The sequence below is a fragment of the Eutrigla gurnardus genome (assembly GCF_963514095.1).
Source record: "Eutrigla gurnardus genome assembly, chromosome: 9".
In the NCBI taxonomy this organism is placed as follows: Eukaryota; Metazoa; Chordata; class Actinopteri; order Perciformes; family Triglidae; genus Eutrigla; species Eutrigla gurnardus.
Genome location: NC_139923.1, coordinates 25,195,668 through 25,208,301, shown reverse-complemented (window position 1 = coordinate 25,208,301; position 12,634 = coordinate 25,195,668). Strand labels below are relative to the sequence as shown.

The following is a 12,634-nucleotide window of genomic DNA, read 5'->3' as shown; positions in this document are numbered from 1 at the left end:
TCCATGCAGTTCAACAGAAGGAAACAACTTTCTTTCATTTCATTTCTGTCATGTGATTGAGAAAAGTTTCCTACCGTCACAAACAAGAAAAGAAAGACAACTGAGGGGGGTGAGAAGCCGTTTGCCTGCTTCTGCGGGAGTGGACTTCCTTGTCAGTGTTGCTATGGTTACCAGCGATGACTTTGTTGGAGCCCCTCCCTCCGGGTTTGCCCCGCGTCAGTCAGTCAAGTCAAAATTCCTCCACTCACACTCAGTTGACTTGTAAACAAGTCGGGGGCAACTTTAAAGGCGGACGAGGCTGACAGAGAGACCGAGTCAATGAACTCCTCCGACCCGAATGTCACTTTCCCGCTCACCGGTACGTAAACGTTTCCTTTTGTTTCCCCCTAAACGGTCCGTTAACGAGCCGGTGTACACCGGTAGAGGCGCTTTAGCTAACCTGTCGCCGTTAGCTTAACGTCCCAACTACTGCGTCAAGCTACCTAATGGCGTTAAAAGCAGGTTATTAGTTAGTAAACGAGGCCAACTTACTTTATTCAAAGTGTTTATTTAAATACTACAATTTCGAGGAGGCTCACAAGGAAGTTTCACAATAAAAGAAAGTATTACTACAGGGAAGGAAGTGATTTTGTATCTTGTTACACGTGTATTGTCAAACTGGACCCCCCCTTCCCCTCCCCCTCCAACTGGCATTTTGTTTACATGTCGGGAGCGTTTTGTGACTTATTTTCACGACATTTCTGATGTCAACAATTAAAGCTTCACAGGTGTAACAGGCACATTGCAATTCAACGAAGACAAACGTTACCCCCCAGTAGCTGCAGGCGACGACGATGTTGTGGTTTGTTGTGTGTGTGTCTCTCTCTCTCTCTGTCGCTCTCTCTCCAGGAAGTGGAGTTGCTTAATTTGGCAACTTGAAATAGCCTGACATGAACGTGTCAGACAAATATTAGGGGAAACAGCTGCTGTGTTTTAATATTTTATGCAACAATATCTCACTGCAGAACTTATGAAAACTCGTAAATTATTGTAATAAACACATAAACACAAATCATGACTTTTCCCCCCACTGGTGATGCCTTTAAGAGACACAGCAGCTCCATCTTTTATTGTATTGAAATATTACTTTTACCTGCAGCATGCTCCAAACCTTCACAGTGTCTCTTTATTACATTCACTCAAATTTATAATCATATGCACTTTATACACAAACTTTAATTTCACCATGACATCAATGCACAATGTTTGTCTTTTGGAAGTAAATCATCAATATGCAGTAGTCCAGTACAGCTAGTTATGTGTTCTTGTCAGGAACTCAGCATTGATGTTGATAGTGGGGTGTCTTCACAGCTATAAACCACAAACTAGTCTCGGGCAGCGATGTCAGTGTCTTCTTAAAATGTTTCTCATGAGCAGTATCCTGTACATTTTATCAGATAGGCCGTTGCATAAATGTTTGTACTTTTCTGTTAGTTTGTGTCCCTTTAAACGGTTTTAGTTTTGAGGTTGGACTATATTTTGCTTAGCTGTAAAATAGTGCTGTAGCTCAGATAGCCAACGGCTGTTCCAAGTCAAACCCTAAAGCAGATAAGGTACCTGCATGCAAAACATTCAGCTCCAGCATTTAAAAGATAAGGAAAATTACAAATATTCAGTACAAATATTTGATTCCCTAAACTTACAGAAGACTGTGGTCACTGGACAAAATGTCTTTTCACATCTGTGTGGAAGCATGTATACTGAATAATACAATGTCACTTACCACCTGTTTCAATACACTCGCCAAGTTTTAACAAAGGAGCCATAAACCTTTCTATGGCTTCTGGCCAACAGGACAGTCTGTATGGATTAAATCATGTTATCTGTTTTCGTGTGCCTACATCACTCTGTCCAAACACCAATTCACCTTAGTTCCCTTTCTTATTTCCTCTCATGCTTAAACTTTGTCTGTTTGTCCGTCATTGTGAGTTGGCGACTTTCCTTGTGAGGCTCGTCATGCTCGCAATATGTTGCACAATGTTTTGGCTCAAACTTTGCATGACATATTCACTAATAGCAAGAGTCGCTGGAAGAATGTGGCACTTTTTATAGGAATGTTGAGTCAAATAAAATGCTTCCACTCATTTTCAGGTAAAAACTAAATGTTTGATACACATAAATACATTTTTAGACGCTTATTTTAGGATTGACATACAAATGTGAGCTACGGACAGTAAAATCCATTTCACATTGACTGCATGAATTAAAAATGCTTCAGTGAGCTTTGTGAGCAAAAAAAAAATACAGATTATATTCATGCAGGTAGTTGGAAGGTGGGTGTGCATTATGTCTCTGGCTCTGTCGAACATATCATCTGACTCATAGCAGTCCCATATGTCTTCATTTGTGTGGGTCAACGCACCCACACTGTCTGATGCTTGTTCATGAATCGACTAAGCCGACTCACGGTGCACAACAGCCTCCGGGAAGGCAGTCTTCCATCCCGCTGCACATAGAACTGTAGTCCCCATGAAACCCAACGCTCACTGAGTTATATCAGTCAATATTTCCAGACCCTCCTCGTCCTACCACAACTTTTCTTTTTGTTTTTTTTGTTGTTTTTTTTGGCTTTACTTGTCAGATGACATTAATCTCAGCCATGGCCATCGTCCCTGAAGAAGGGAGAAGAGCAGCAGTTGTTTGAGGCACTATGTTTTTGGCAATGCATGACTGAATTTAAATCAGACTGATAATGTGTGTGTGAGAGATGTCAGGAAGAGCAAGAATCCACATCGATGAACATACAGGTTTGCATAATGATGCTCACTGGCTGTTTTTATGTGGATGTCTAATTACCAGCATAACTAATTATAAACTCACTAATCAAGTCTCTTAACTCTGTTGCTTGAATGCATGTGTTATTGAGATATTTATATGCTGGAGATGTGGTTGATATATCTTTTTGAAAGTCTCATTCTGATTTATTAGGTTCAATCAGTGGAACATTTTTTTTAATATAATTTACTTAATTTTTGCCATTACTTGTTCTTGATGCAATTTATATTTTTTAATTATTTTTTATTTGTTGTACTGATTCAAACTGAAGACTCTCCTTCTGTCTCTCTCCTAGGTTTCATCGACTAATTAAAGAGGCGGTTGCTAAGAGATGACAATCTGTGACATTGGTGAGAGCCTCTGATGTAGAGCAGCGTGAAGCTCCTCTTTCTCCAGGTTCTCTTCCCTCCACACGTCTGTATGTACTCGGCTCACGTGAAGGACACGGCGACGCTCTTATATCGGCAGACTCACAAATACCATGGCAGCTTTTACCGCTCCTTGTGCCACGACCACCACCGCGGTGGCCCGGACTACATGGCAAAGGCGAGGAAGCAGCAGCGGCGGCGGCGGCGAGCCGGGCAAATGTGACAAGGGGGATGTGGGACAAAACACTGTTGTGGAGAAAACCCACGAGTTTTTCCAGATGTGTGACAACGAAAACAAGGGCTTCATCTCCCGACGTGACATGCAGGTGAGGCTGCTGATAAAACTGTGACAGCCATGACTGAACTTTAATGTTTTAACAATACTGTAAAGATTCACCTTTTGTTGAATGGAAGTAATTCATATAAAATAACTTCTTGCTGCTACAGAAAATGACAGAAATGCATTGTAAGAAACTTCGTACCAGCGCTGTTTGGACCCGTTTTTAGAATCCACATGGACAGGGCTTCACATTCACATTTTCATCACATTTAGAGCTATGAACTCCTCGTTAATCCAGAATGAGCATAGATTGCAGGGACTGTCTGTGCACTCATTAAGGATGCTGAACAGGACATGTGCACCTTATTCAAAGCGGCATGAAAGAGAGTGGGACGGAGGCTTTGTCATGCAACTCCTCCACTCACATTGTTGTGCAGATTCACTTGCCCCTCTGATATGTATCCCTGCCGTGGCTAACCCTTTGATGAAACACTTGTAGGATGCGTATGAGCATAAATAGACAGGGGACGCTTTGATCTGGTGTTTAAAAAAAACAGCTTGGAAATTAGATGGCGATCAGGACAGCGGACCAGTCCTTTTCAATTCTACTTATATGACCATCTGCAGTGGAGAGTAAAATCGGTATGAAAGAGCAGCGCTTTTGTCCGTTAGTTATATTTGTTTTACTTGCCATACGTCCTTTGATTTCACAAGCTGAGTGAGTGCTACTGTTTCCATTTAGTGCACATTTGACAGAGTATTTCCAGTCACAATGTTTTCAGAGCTCACATGTTTCACGCTGTGACCACCAGCGGGCTGGCTTTTTACAATTCTACTGTTTACTGACATTTGGGATATGTTCAGCCTAGATAACACTTTACAAGGACAGCTGATAATCCTACGCATACGCTACCCTGTCCCTGTCCCTGTCCCTCCCCTGGATTGTATGGGGTTCGCCTCAGTCAACATTTTGCAGCAGTGTAAACACAGCATTAAACTCGTGCTTACAGAGGCGTGCCCGTGTTCTCGTAAAAGATCCAGCAGTTACTGTCATGGTCAGGAGTTTGTTTTCGGGAGGTTCTCAAACTGTCATGTCCGTTTGGATTACATCTTTGGTTAAGGAGCAGCTGTCTCTCCTTCCAGCAGTGTCTCCGTCTGCTTAAAGTATTCTGTTAAAGGCCTTTTGCCAGTCTCTCCGACAGCTGTTCCTGTGGTGCTACCCAGTGGTCAATCATTAAATACTTTAGCTGCACTGGGAAGATCCCAGGTGTTTAACTGTAGGACTGTGAAGCACTGTGTTACACATTTTGTGTTTAGAACAACAATGAGAAGGAGGCTATTTGGAATATAAGTCGCATCCTGTTTTATTCGTGCTACTTAAGTCTAATTTTGACTGGTAAAAATAACTGGGAATGAACCGCCAACTGTTCTGCTGCACATGATAGCCCCAGCACTAATTACTGTCCTTACTGTTCCCACTGTTAACGTCCTTGATGCTTTGTTCTTGCCAGTAGCAGCTGTGTTTTGTGTCCTTTTAAATAGAGGCTGAACGCCGAGCTCCCTCTCAGTGCGGAGGAGTTGGAAAACGTATTTGATACACTTGATTCTGACGGCAATGGATATTTAACCCTGGACGAGTTCTCCTCTGGCTTCAGTATGTGTTTGAGTCCGTTTCTATTTAAAACAATACTCTTATCAGTAGCAGGTGTACTCAGATGTTTTGATTCTGCACTTAAGCTGCTGATTTTCTTTTTCTAGGTGAGTTTTTATCCGGTCAGAAGATTTCCATAGAGGAAGGCATGGGGGAGAAGAAAGCCTGCAAAAGCCCGGCTGAGGTCCTGTACCAGACCCAGTGGGAGGAGAGCCTGGCGAGAGTCGATGTGGATGAAGAGGAGAAACACTTTCGCATGCTTATGGAGAGCCTCGGAGCCAACAGCGTCTTCGAGGAGTGAGTACTGAATGTGTGCGTGTGTTCTTGTGTTTACAGCGTGTGTCGTTAGGTCCACGTCATATCTTTGCACGCTGTCTCAATCACATTTTAAGTGACCTAGCCTGAGACTGTAATCAGTTGTGCAAACTAAACATAGTCAGAAGTTTCCACTCTCAAGCAGAGCTGGTCCTGTGATCTGCCTCTCTGTATTAGAGTGCCACTCCTGGAATATTCAAGTCTCATTAATGGGATTGTGTTAAACCTTAGTATTAAACATAGGATTTGAGACGAAGCTTCACTTCCAGACAGCCTGAATCAATATCAATGTGACATTATCGGCATCTGTATTTCACACAATATTCAATGGCCATTAGTAAACCCTTGCTGAGGTCTGTTTATACCTTGCTTTGTTAGACTGCAAGATAAAGTGGATAATGACGAGAGCTTATGAGATGCATGACGCGACTCACCTTTAACAAACAACTCCAGCTCAACAAAAGTTATGGAGGTGGATGCTAGATATACACATCCTATTGGTTCCCGCCGCCTACCTGGCTTCAGATGACATTTGGATGTTCAGATCCGTCTGCGCAGCACTAACTGATATTGACGTGGACAGGAGTTATTCGTCACTGTTGAAAAGTCTTCCAGGGATTTGTTTGACTTTCCCTCACCTTATCACAGCCTACTGTACATTGTTTCTTGTGGAAACATGATTACATAAGTGTTACTTTTCTGTCATCACACAGTTTTTAGGTGTCTGGCATGTCGTTTCAGTGCATTATTCACAGTGTTTTGCTGTCTTTCAGTTCATTAGCAGCAGCAGACAGGTATGTTAGGAGTGTCAGACTTTCTTTTGCTGCAATCATAAATAGATGTTTCAAGGCAAAGAACAGCATGTCCTTTAAAAAAACACAATCTGGTACCTGAGCTGCTCCCTCTATGTATGTTTATGTGTTGGAATGTTGCTGTGCTTGAATTTCAACCTGTTACCTTTGAAACATTTTTCTATGTTTCCTCGGAATCGGAAAATTCTTGTGAAACATCACAACAAAATCTACAAACTTCATCACAGAGACTGACTTCAACGCTGCACTTATTTACTCCTGCTGCGTCGTCATTCTGTCTCCTCCAGTCCGGCCGATGTGCGTAGTTTGTGGGCCCGGCTGCGCCGAGATGAACCTCACCTTTTATCCAATTTTGAGGACTTTCTTGCCAGAGTGACATCCCAGGTCTTAGAGGCCAACCAGGAGAAGAGGGAGATGGAGAGCGCTCTCAAGAGGTCGGGCATCTTTTTATACTGTATGACTTAAGACTAAATCTAGGCAATTATTTTGTGAGAGGCTCACAGCATGTCATCACATCTGATTTGTATTCATACAGGACAGCAGCGACACACGACGTTGAGATCCAGCGCCTTTACGAAGAAATGGAGCAGCAAATAAAGAGTGAAAAAGACAGGATTGTGTTGCAGGTACAAACCTAGCTCCATCATATAGTGTACACACACCTTCATCTTCCTCATCACCCTTGCAATTTGTCCACCCGCCTCCCTCTTTTCTCCCCGCACCGAAGGACTATGAGCGCTTCCTGTCTCGCTGTCAAGACCTGGAGCTGCAGCTGTCTGGTAAGGAGAAAGAGCTGGAGCAGCTCTTTCAGAAGCAGAGAAGGGTGAGTGAGCGATGGGATTTCTCAGAAAGTGCACTGCACACGGTTTCTCACTTCAGTTATAGCACAGGGGAAATCTAGCTGTCAGAGCAGCAGCATGTGAGACACACATAACAGAATACTGTAAATAAGCTAATATAGGGCCATAAACACACCCATAAAACTATATAACACAGTGATGGATATCAGTGCCCAGTGCCTTACACATACATTTATCATGTTCAAGCACTAAGTAACAGTCAAGTATGTAACTTTGCACTTAAGGTCAGTACTTGTAGTGGATGTACTTAGTTACACTCCATGTATGTATGTATGCTCATTACAACTGTTATTACCCTCCTTTTAATACTCAGAAGTTGTTGTTTTTTTGGTACGTTTTATCAATTACAATCTAATCGTTCTCCAGTGAGCTTCTTCAGCCGTAACGGCTTGTGCTGATAGATAGACACTATTAGATGTTAATAGGTTCTGCCACACCTCCATTTACAGACTTGTACCGGGGCTTTAACACTCATTAGTGCACTGAAATTAATTCTGGTCACGCCAACTAGGACTTTTTCTTCTATGCACAGCTTCTAATTGCTTCTAATTAACAAGTCAGCTGTTTGTTGAGAGCAGTCCACACGGTGTCATAGAGGCTGAACGCGCTTTAAAAGCATTTAGTAGAGTTCTGCTCACCAGTGAATTCAACGTTACAACAGCAGTTTGTTGGAGAGTATTTAAAGGCAGTCAGCTGTTTAAAGGTGTTGTGTCTTCTTAAGTCCATCCTGGTTAGAGAGCACAGTGGCTGGAGTAGATAGTGTGACTGTGCACCCCGAGGAGTCGCCAAAGTCGGACGTTATTATCTTCCTACACAGAGTGTTACAGATTGTATTTGATCAGAGGGTAACTCATGGGACACATGATTCAATAATACTTAATGAAAGGTCAGCACTGCTTCGGTAAATAGGCCTGATCCCCGTGCGGACCACTATGACGCACATCCCGATCCAAACCGGACAAATCTCAAAGTGCCTTCGCTCTGCTCGTTTCTGTTTTGAACACCAGTTTGAGGTTCAGTGCCAGGAGCTTCACAGCGAACAGCATGTGACCAAGGTGGAGAACGTGAAGCTGAAGCACAAGAATGACGAGCTGGCACGGGAGCTGGACTTCACCAGCCAAGAGCTGATCTTGGCACAGGACCAGCTGAGTCTGCTGCAGGAGCAGTCCACACGGCTTCACGAGGAGAAGGAGATGTGAGCTGTAGCTATTCTTACTTCCTCAATTTATACCGTCAATGAATAATCTTCATTATATTATTATATATTATGATATTATACATTATCAAACTTGTGTTTGGAATGCTGTGATACTGTTTCTTGATGAGAATAATGCTCCGTCTCATATTCGTTGTTGTTCAACAGTGAAATCTACAGACTGACTGAGGGACTGCAGCGGGAGCGAGCGAGCCTCCTCAAACAACTGGACCTTTTGAGGTACGGATCTAGAGGTGCAGCTCCTCCTATAAAACAAAATGCAATACAGAGACGTGACACAGATAATTAGCTTATGATTTTAAGTTGTGAGGCTTTCAGTGATGAAGCAGATTGATTTGAAATCATTGAGCAAAAGTTCACTCTTGCAGCGATGTCGCATCCACAACTGAACATTTCAAAGTCTGTATACATAGGGAAAAAAATGTTTGTCTATTTTGCACACCAGTTGTTGCTTTTTCACTGATTGCAAACAAAGTGCACCAGTGCTGCTCATTGATTTGGTGTACATTTGTCACAGAAGCTCATTAGATACACTATACTTTTATGTTGAAAATAGTGTAAAAGGTACATTTTATAAAACTCCTTCAGGTTCTCACTGTTTAATATCTTATATTATTCAGGGAAACAAACAAACATTTACGGGATGAAAAGGACATATGCTATCAGGTATGTAATATGTTTATTTTAGTGGACTTAATACACTGTATTATTTAAATCCCCCCTGTCTACACTTCATATGTCCTCTTTTTTTTAAAGATTATAAGAATAGAAAGTGATGACCAGAGCCCAGAATAGCCATCCCAAAACCCTGAATCTCATGCTTCAATTTGAATGACTTAATGTTTTATTTCTGCAGAATCCAAATCATTTGAAGCAGAGGCCTTCCAACAATGTTGTGAAACACACACAATCAGATGTCTTCAAAAGGTAAACCATCCCTGTGGAGCCACAGTTTGTAGACATTCTGTGTGTTGGATCTGCGTTGTTTCCATTCGTGCTATAACATTACTTTCTGTCTGCAGTGAGGATGAGGAGGATCTGACCACCATCTCTGTGAGGCAGAACCTAGCCAATGGGTCATGCCCGTCCTTTCGCACGTCGGACAAACGAGGGCACCTCCAGAGGATCATCTCCATCGAGGAGGACCACCTCCCTCACCTGCTCCAGGATAACCGTCAGCCCCAATCCCCTCTTCAGGAGTGTAGCGAAGGAGAGGAAACCTCGGACAACGAGGACACGATAGACTTGGAGATGAGCGATATCTACCCTTGTGAGTCCTCTGCCCAGCAGCGAAAGTCGAGGGGAGATATGGAGGAACGTCGAACTCCCACATCTCCGAGGGGGCAGCCCGTTGGCAAGGAGACCAGTCTAAATGTAAGCAAGAATGCAACAGCTGTAAGTGTTACCATGATTTATTTTACGAGCGAAATGTTCCCTTTTCCCGAGCCAGGTAGATGAAAGGAGGAGAGGTGATAAATCTCAGTGGTGTGGCACCATTGTGTTCGGCCTCCCTCACACAAAGAGGAGTCAGCCACTCAGCTAATTGTTTAAAGGGCCATCCCTTAACCTTTCACTTTCTGCTACCAGGAGGAAGGTGGTCCCTCGCCGCCTGACCGCCTCTTCAAAATCGTCCTGGTGGGGAACTCCAGCGTAGGAAAGACCTCCCTGCTGCAGCGATTTTGTGACGACTGCTTCCACCCGAGCACTTCTGCTACTGTGGGTACGTACTGTAGAGTGCAAACAGGCCCTTGTTAGTTACTATGAGGAAAAGGCAAGAAAACACCCCGCCTTGTTGTTGACCTCAATGATCATCAATTAGACTGATAACAGTGTCAGCAGTGAAAAACCAAACTGAACCTGACAAGGGTAAGCAGTTACAGATAATGGATGGATGGATATTATTGTCTATTAAATTGTCTCCGATGTAATAAAATGAGGCCAGACACGCTCTCAATGCCAATGTGAGACATTCATTCAAACATAAAAGCGTCAGGCTTTGGTCTTCCCAAACATCATCCCTGTAAGATATTTGCTTTTCAGCGTATTTGTTTGGTTTGGCCTGTGTAGAATATCTTCAGACTTCATCCTTTAAAGCTGTTGGAGGATTTCATTTGGATAAAGAAGAAGAAGTGCTTCGAGGCTACCGTCAAGGTTCTTCAGTTCAGCCTTTGAAAAACTGCCAAATGAATACAAGTTTGGAAGTAACACTTCACAGTCAGTTTCCAGTTTATTCCATTGATCTGAACATTAATCTTCCAATATAAACATGTGATGTACATGTATTCAGGTCAATTTATAGATTTGGTTATTTGTATGTGGAACAGTAGAGAGTCAACGATAATAAAACAGAATGTCTGACTAACAGTTTCTTGTCTCGTAGGCATAGATTACAGTGTAAAGACAATAGCAGTGGACAACAGCCAGGTGGCACTCCAGTTGTGGGATACAGCAGGACAGGAGAGGTAAAAATATGACACATATTCTATAGTCTATATGTACTGCAGCACTGATAAGGCCGCTGTGTGCCACTGCTTTCTTTTATAGAGTGTACTTGAATTCTTAGATCTTGCATTGATTCAAATAGTTTCCTTGTGAAAGTTACAAACAAAATGTCCCTGTATTTTTGCAAGTTTTGTAAGGCCAAGGAAGAGTTTTCAGGGATTTTTGAAGTAGCAGTGAAAACACCAACCTTCCTCTTTCCGTCTGACCCCCCTCTACTGCAGGTATCGCAGCATCACCAAACAATTCTTTCGCAAGGCTGACGGCGTGGTTGTTATCTATGACATCACAGACGTGCACAGCTTTACGGCTGTCAGACAGTGGCTGACGAGTGTAAAGGTAAGATCCTGTGCTGCTGATGCTCTCTTTCGTTTCCTTTTAGCAGGTTGACAAGAAACAGTGTTGAATATATTTGTTTTCCAGTTTCCTAATGTAGAAAATATAGGACCAATGAAGGTCAGTTGTTGAATTTGTTTACAGCGATGCTTCTATACACCTGGCTGGTCTCCCGCTGGGAAGCCAATCACAACAGGGAAGCTGGTGGCCTCGTATTTTAACACCAAAGGGCCCTTTTTTAAATTGGTTCCTTTGAGTCTACATTCTTTGTTTTTCTTCTTTCACAGGAGGGCGCCGGCGAGGCCATTCCCATCATGCTCTTGGGAAACAAAACGGACAAGGAGATTGAGAGAGAAGTTCAGAAAGGAGTGGGGGAAAGACTAGCCACGGTCAGTCTGACTGTTTTGTCCACTGAGCTCAAGGTTTTAGAGGATCAGTGCTGCTTATGAGATTATTTTCTCCATCATCTTTCTTAGTTTTTTTTTTATGATTCTTCATGTCTCTGGTGTGTAATATAGTTTCTATGGTGACTGAATAAGTGAGCTAATATTGTAACATTTTTCTATTTTTCTCATTTTGCGACTATTCATACATAATTGACTTTGACCCTGATCAATGTGCAAAAATAGATGAAATCCGTCCACCTCTGTTTCCAGGACTGCCAGATGACTTTCTATGAGTGCAGTGCATTCTCCGGACACAACGTGATGGCGTCCATGATTCATTTAGCCAGGTGAGCAAACAAACTGGGGCCAAACTCACACGCATAACCGGCACCGCTGCCGGGATAATTGGTGTCCTCACACCCAACCTCGCAGAGCTGAACAATAAGGCCAGTGCACGCATTGCAACCTTGATGTGACGTACAGAGAGCCAAATGTTTAATTTGCTCTGTGCAGGAGGGATAAAACATCTTCTTATCATATGTTCTGGAAAACAGAAAGCACTCACTTCTTAGTGAAAATACCTGGCGTAGTTTACAGTGTCAATATTCAAATAAAATGAGCAGGAAGTGTTAAATTAAGACCCTCCGTGGTGCACACAAACCTGATAGAGAGCAGAAGTGAAGCATGTGCAGGTCGGATGAAGCAGCAGTAACGAGCATGTGCATGTTTTCAGTGGCGTGTCCCGGTTCATATGTTTATTGTGTCTCATTATGTCACTTAGGATTCTGAAAGTGCAGGAGGACAGAGAGAAGGAGAAGACGGTCCAGCTGGTGGGTGACGCCGCGGAGAAGAAGAAATCCTGCTGCTAACAGACACACACACACACACACACACACAGACACACACACACAGTAGCACTACCCTTTACTAACATCCAAACCCAACACCGTGGATTGGATGTAGGTCGTCATGTGTCACGGACGTTATTGCACTATTATAAAGAGTCAACTCAATGTTTACCCAAGTTGTTTGCAGTTTTGAAAATAACCTCAAATTCCAATTTTAGGAAGAAAACAGTGAGAAATGAAGAACAACCG

General features: G+C 42.9%; 1 protein-coding gene across 2 annotated transcripts; it reads left to right on the top strand.

The window, feature by feature from the left end:
• Window positions 1–222: 222 nt before the first annotated feature.
• Window positions 223–12,532, top strand: cracr2aa (calcium release activated channel regulator 2Aa). 2 transcript variants are annotated; one of them, XM_084016574.1, is made up of 18 exons: window positions 223–358; window positions 3,110–3,508; window positions 5,005–5,116; window positions 5,221–5,410; window positions 6,528–6,674; window positions 6,776–6,866; window positions 6,968–7,063; window positions 8,108–8,295; window positions 8,464–8,535; window positions 8,937–8,982; window positions 9,173–9,243; window positions 9,339–9,690; window positions 9,904–10,036; window positions 10,697–10,778; window positions 11,040–11,154; window positions 11,439–11,540; window positions 11,808–11,884; window positions 12,319–12,532. In XM_084016574.1, the coding sequence occupies exons 2-18, from the start codon at window positions 3,296–3,298 to the stop codon at window positions 12,404–12,406; spliced, it is 2,175 nt and encodes a 724-aa protein (XP_083872700.1). In that variant the 5' UTR covers window positions 223–358; window positions 3,110–3,295; the 3' UTR covers window positions 12,407–12,532. The 2 variants fall into 2 exon arrangements, with proteins under 2 accessions (XP_083872700.1, XP_083872701.1); XM_084016575.1 differs by lacking the exons at window positions 11,439–11,540; window positions 11,808–11,884; window positions 12,319–12,532 and adding an exon at window positions 11,239–11,261 and having other exon boundaries at window positions 11,040–11,200.
• The last annotated feature ends 102 nt before the right edge of the window (window positions 12,533–12,634 follow it).

What these genes read in the sequence shown, in the direction of transcription:
- cracr2aa (XM_084016574.1), top strand. Translation starts at nt 3,296, where the DNA reads ATGGCAGCTTTTACCGCTCCTTGTGCCACGACCACCACCGCGGTGGCC. An exon ending in AAACAACTGGACCTTTTGAG is followed by an intron (nt 8,536 to 8,936) that starts GTACGGATCTAG and finishes TATATTATTCAG; the next exon opens with GGAAACAAACAAACATTTAC. An exon ending in GAGCACTTCTGCTACTGTGG is followed by an intron (nt 10,037 to 10,696) that starts GTACGTACTGTA and finishes CTTGTCTCGTAG; the next exon opens with GCATAGATTACAGTGTAAAG.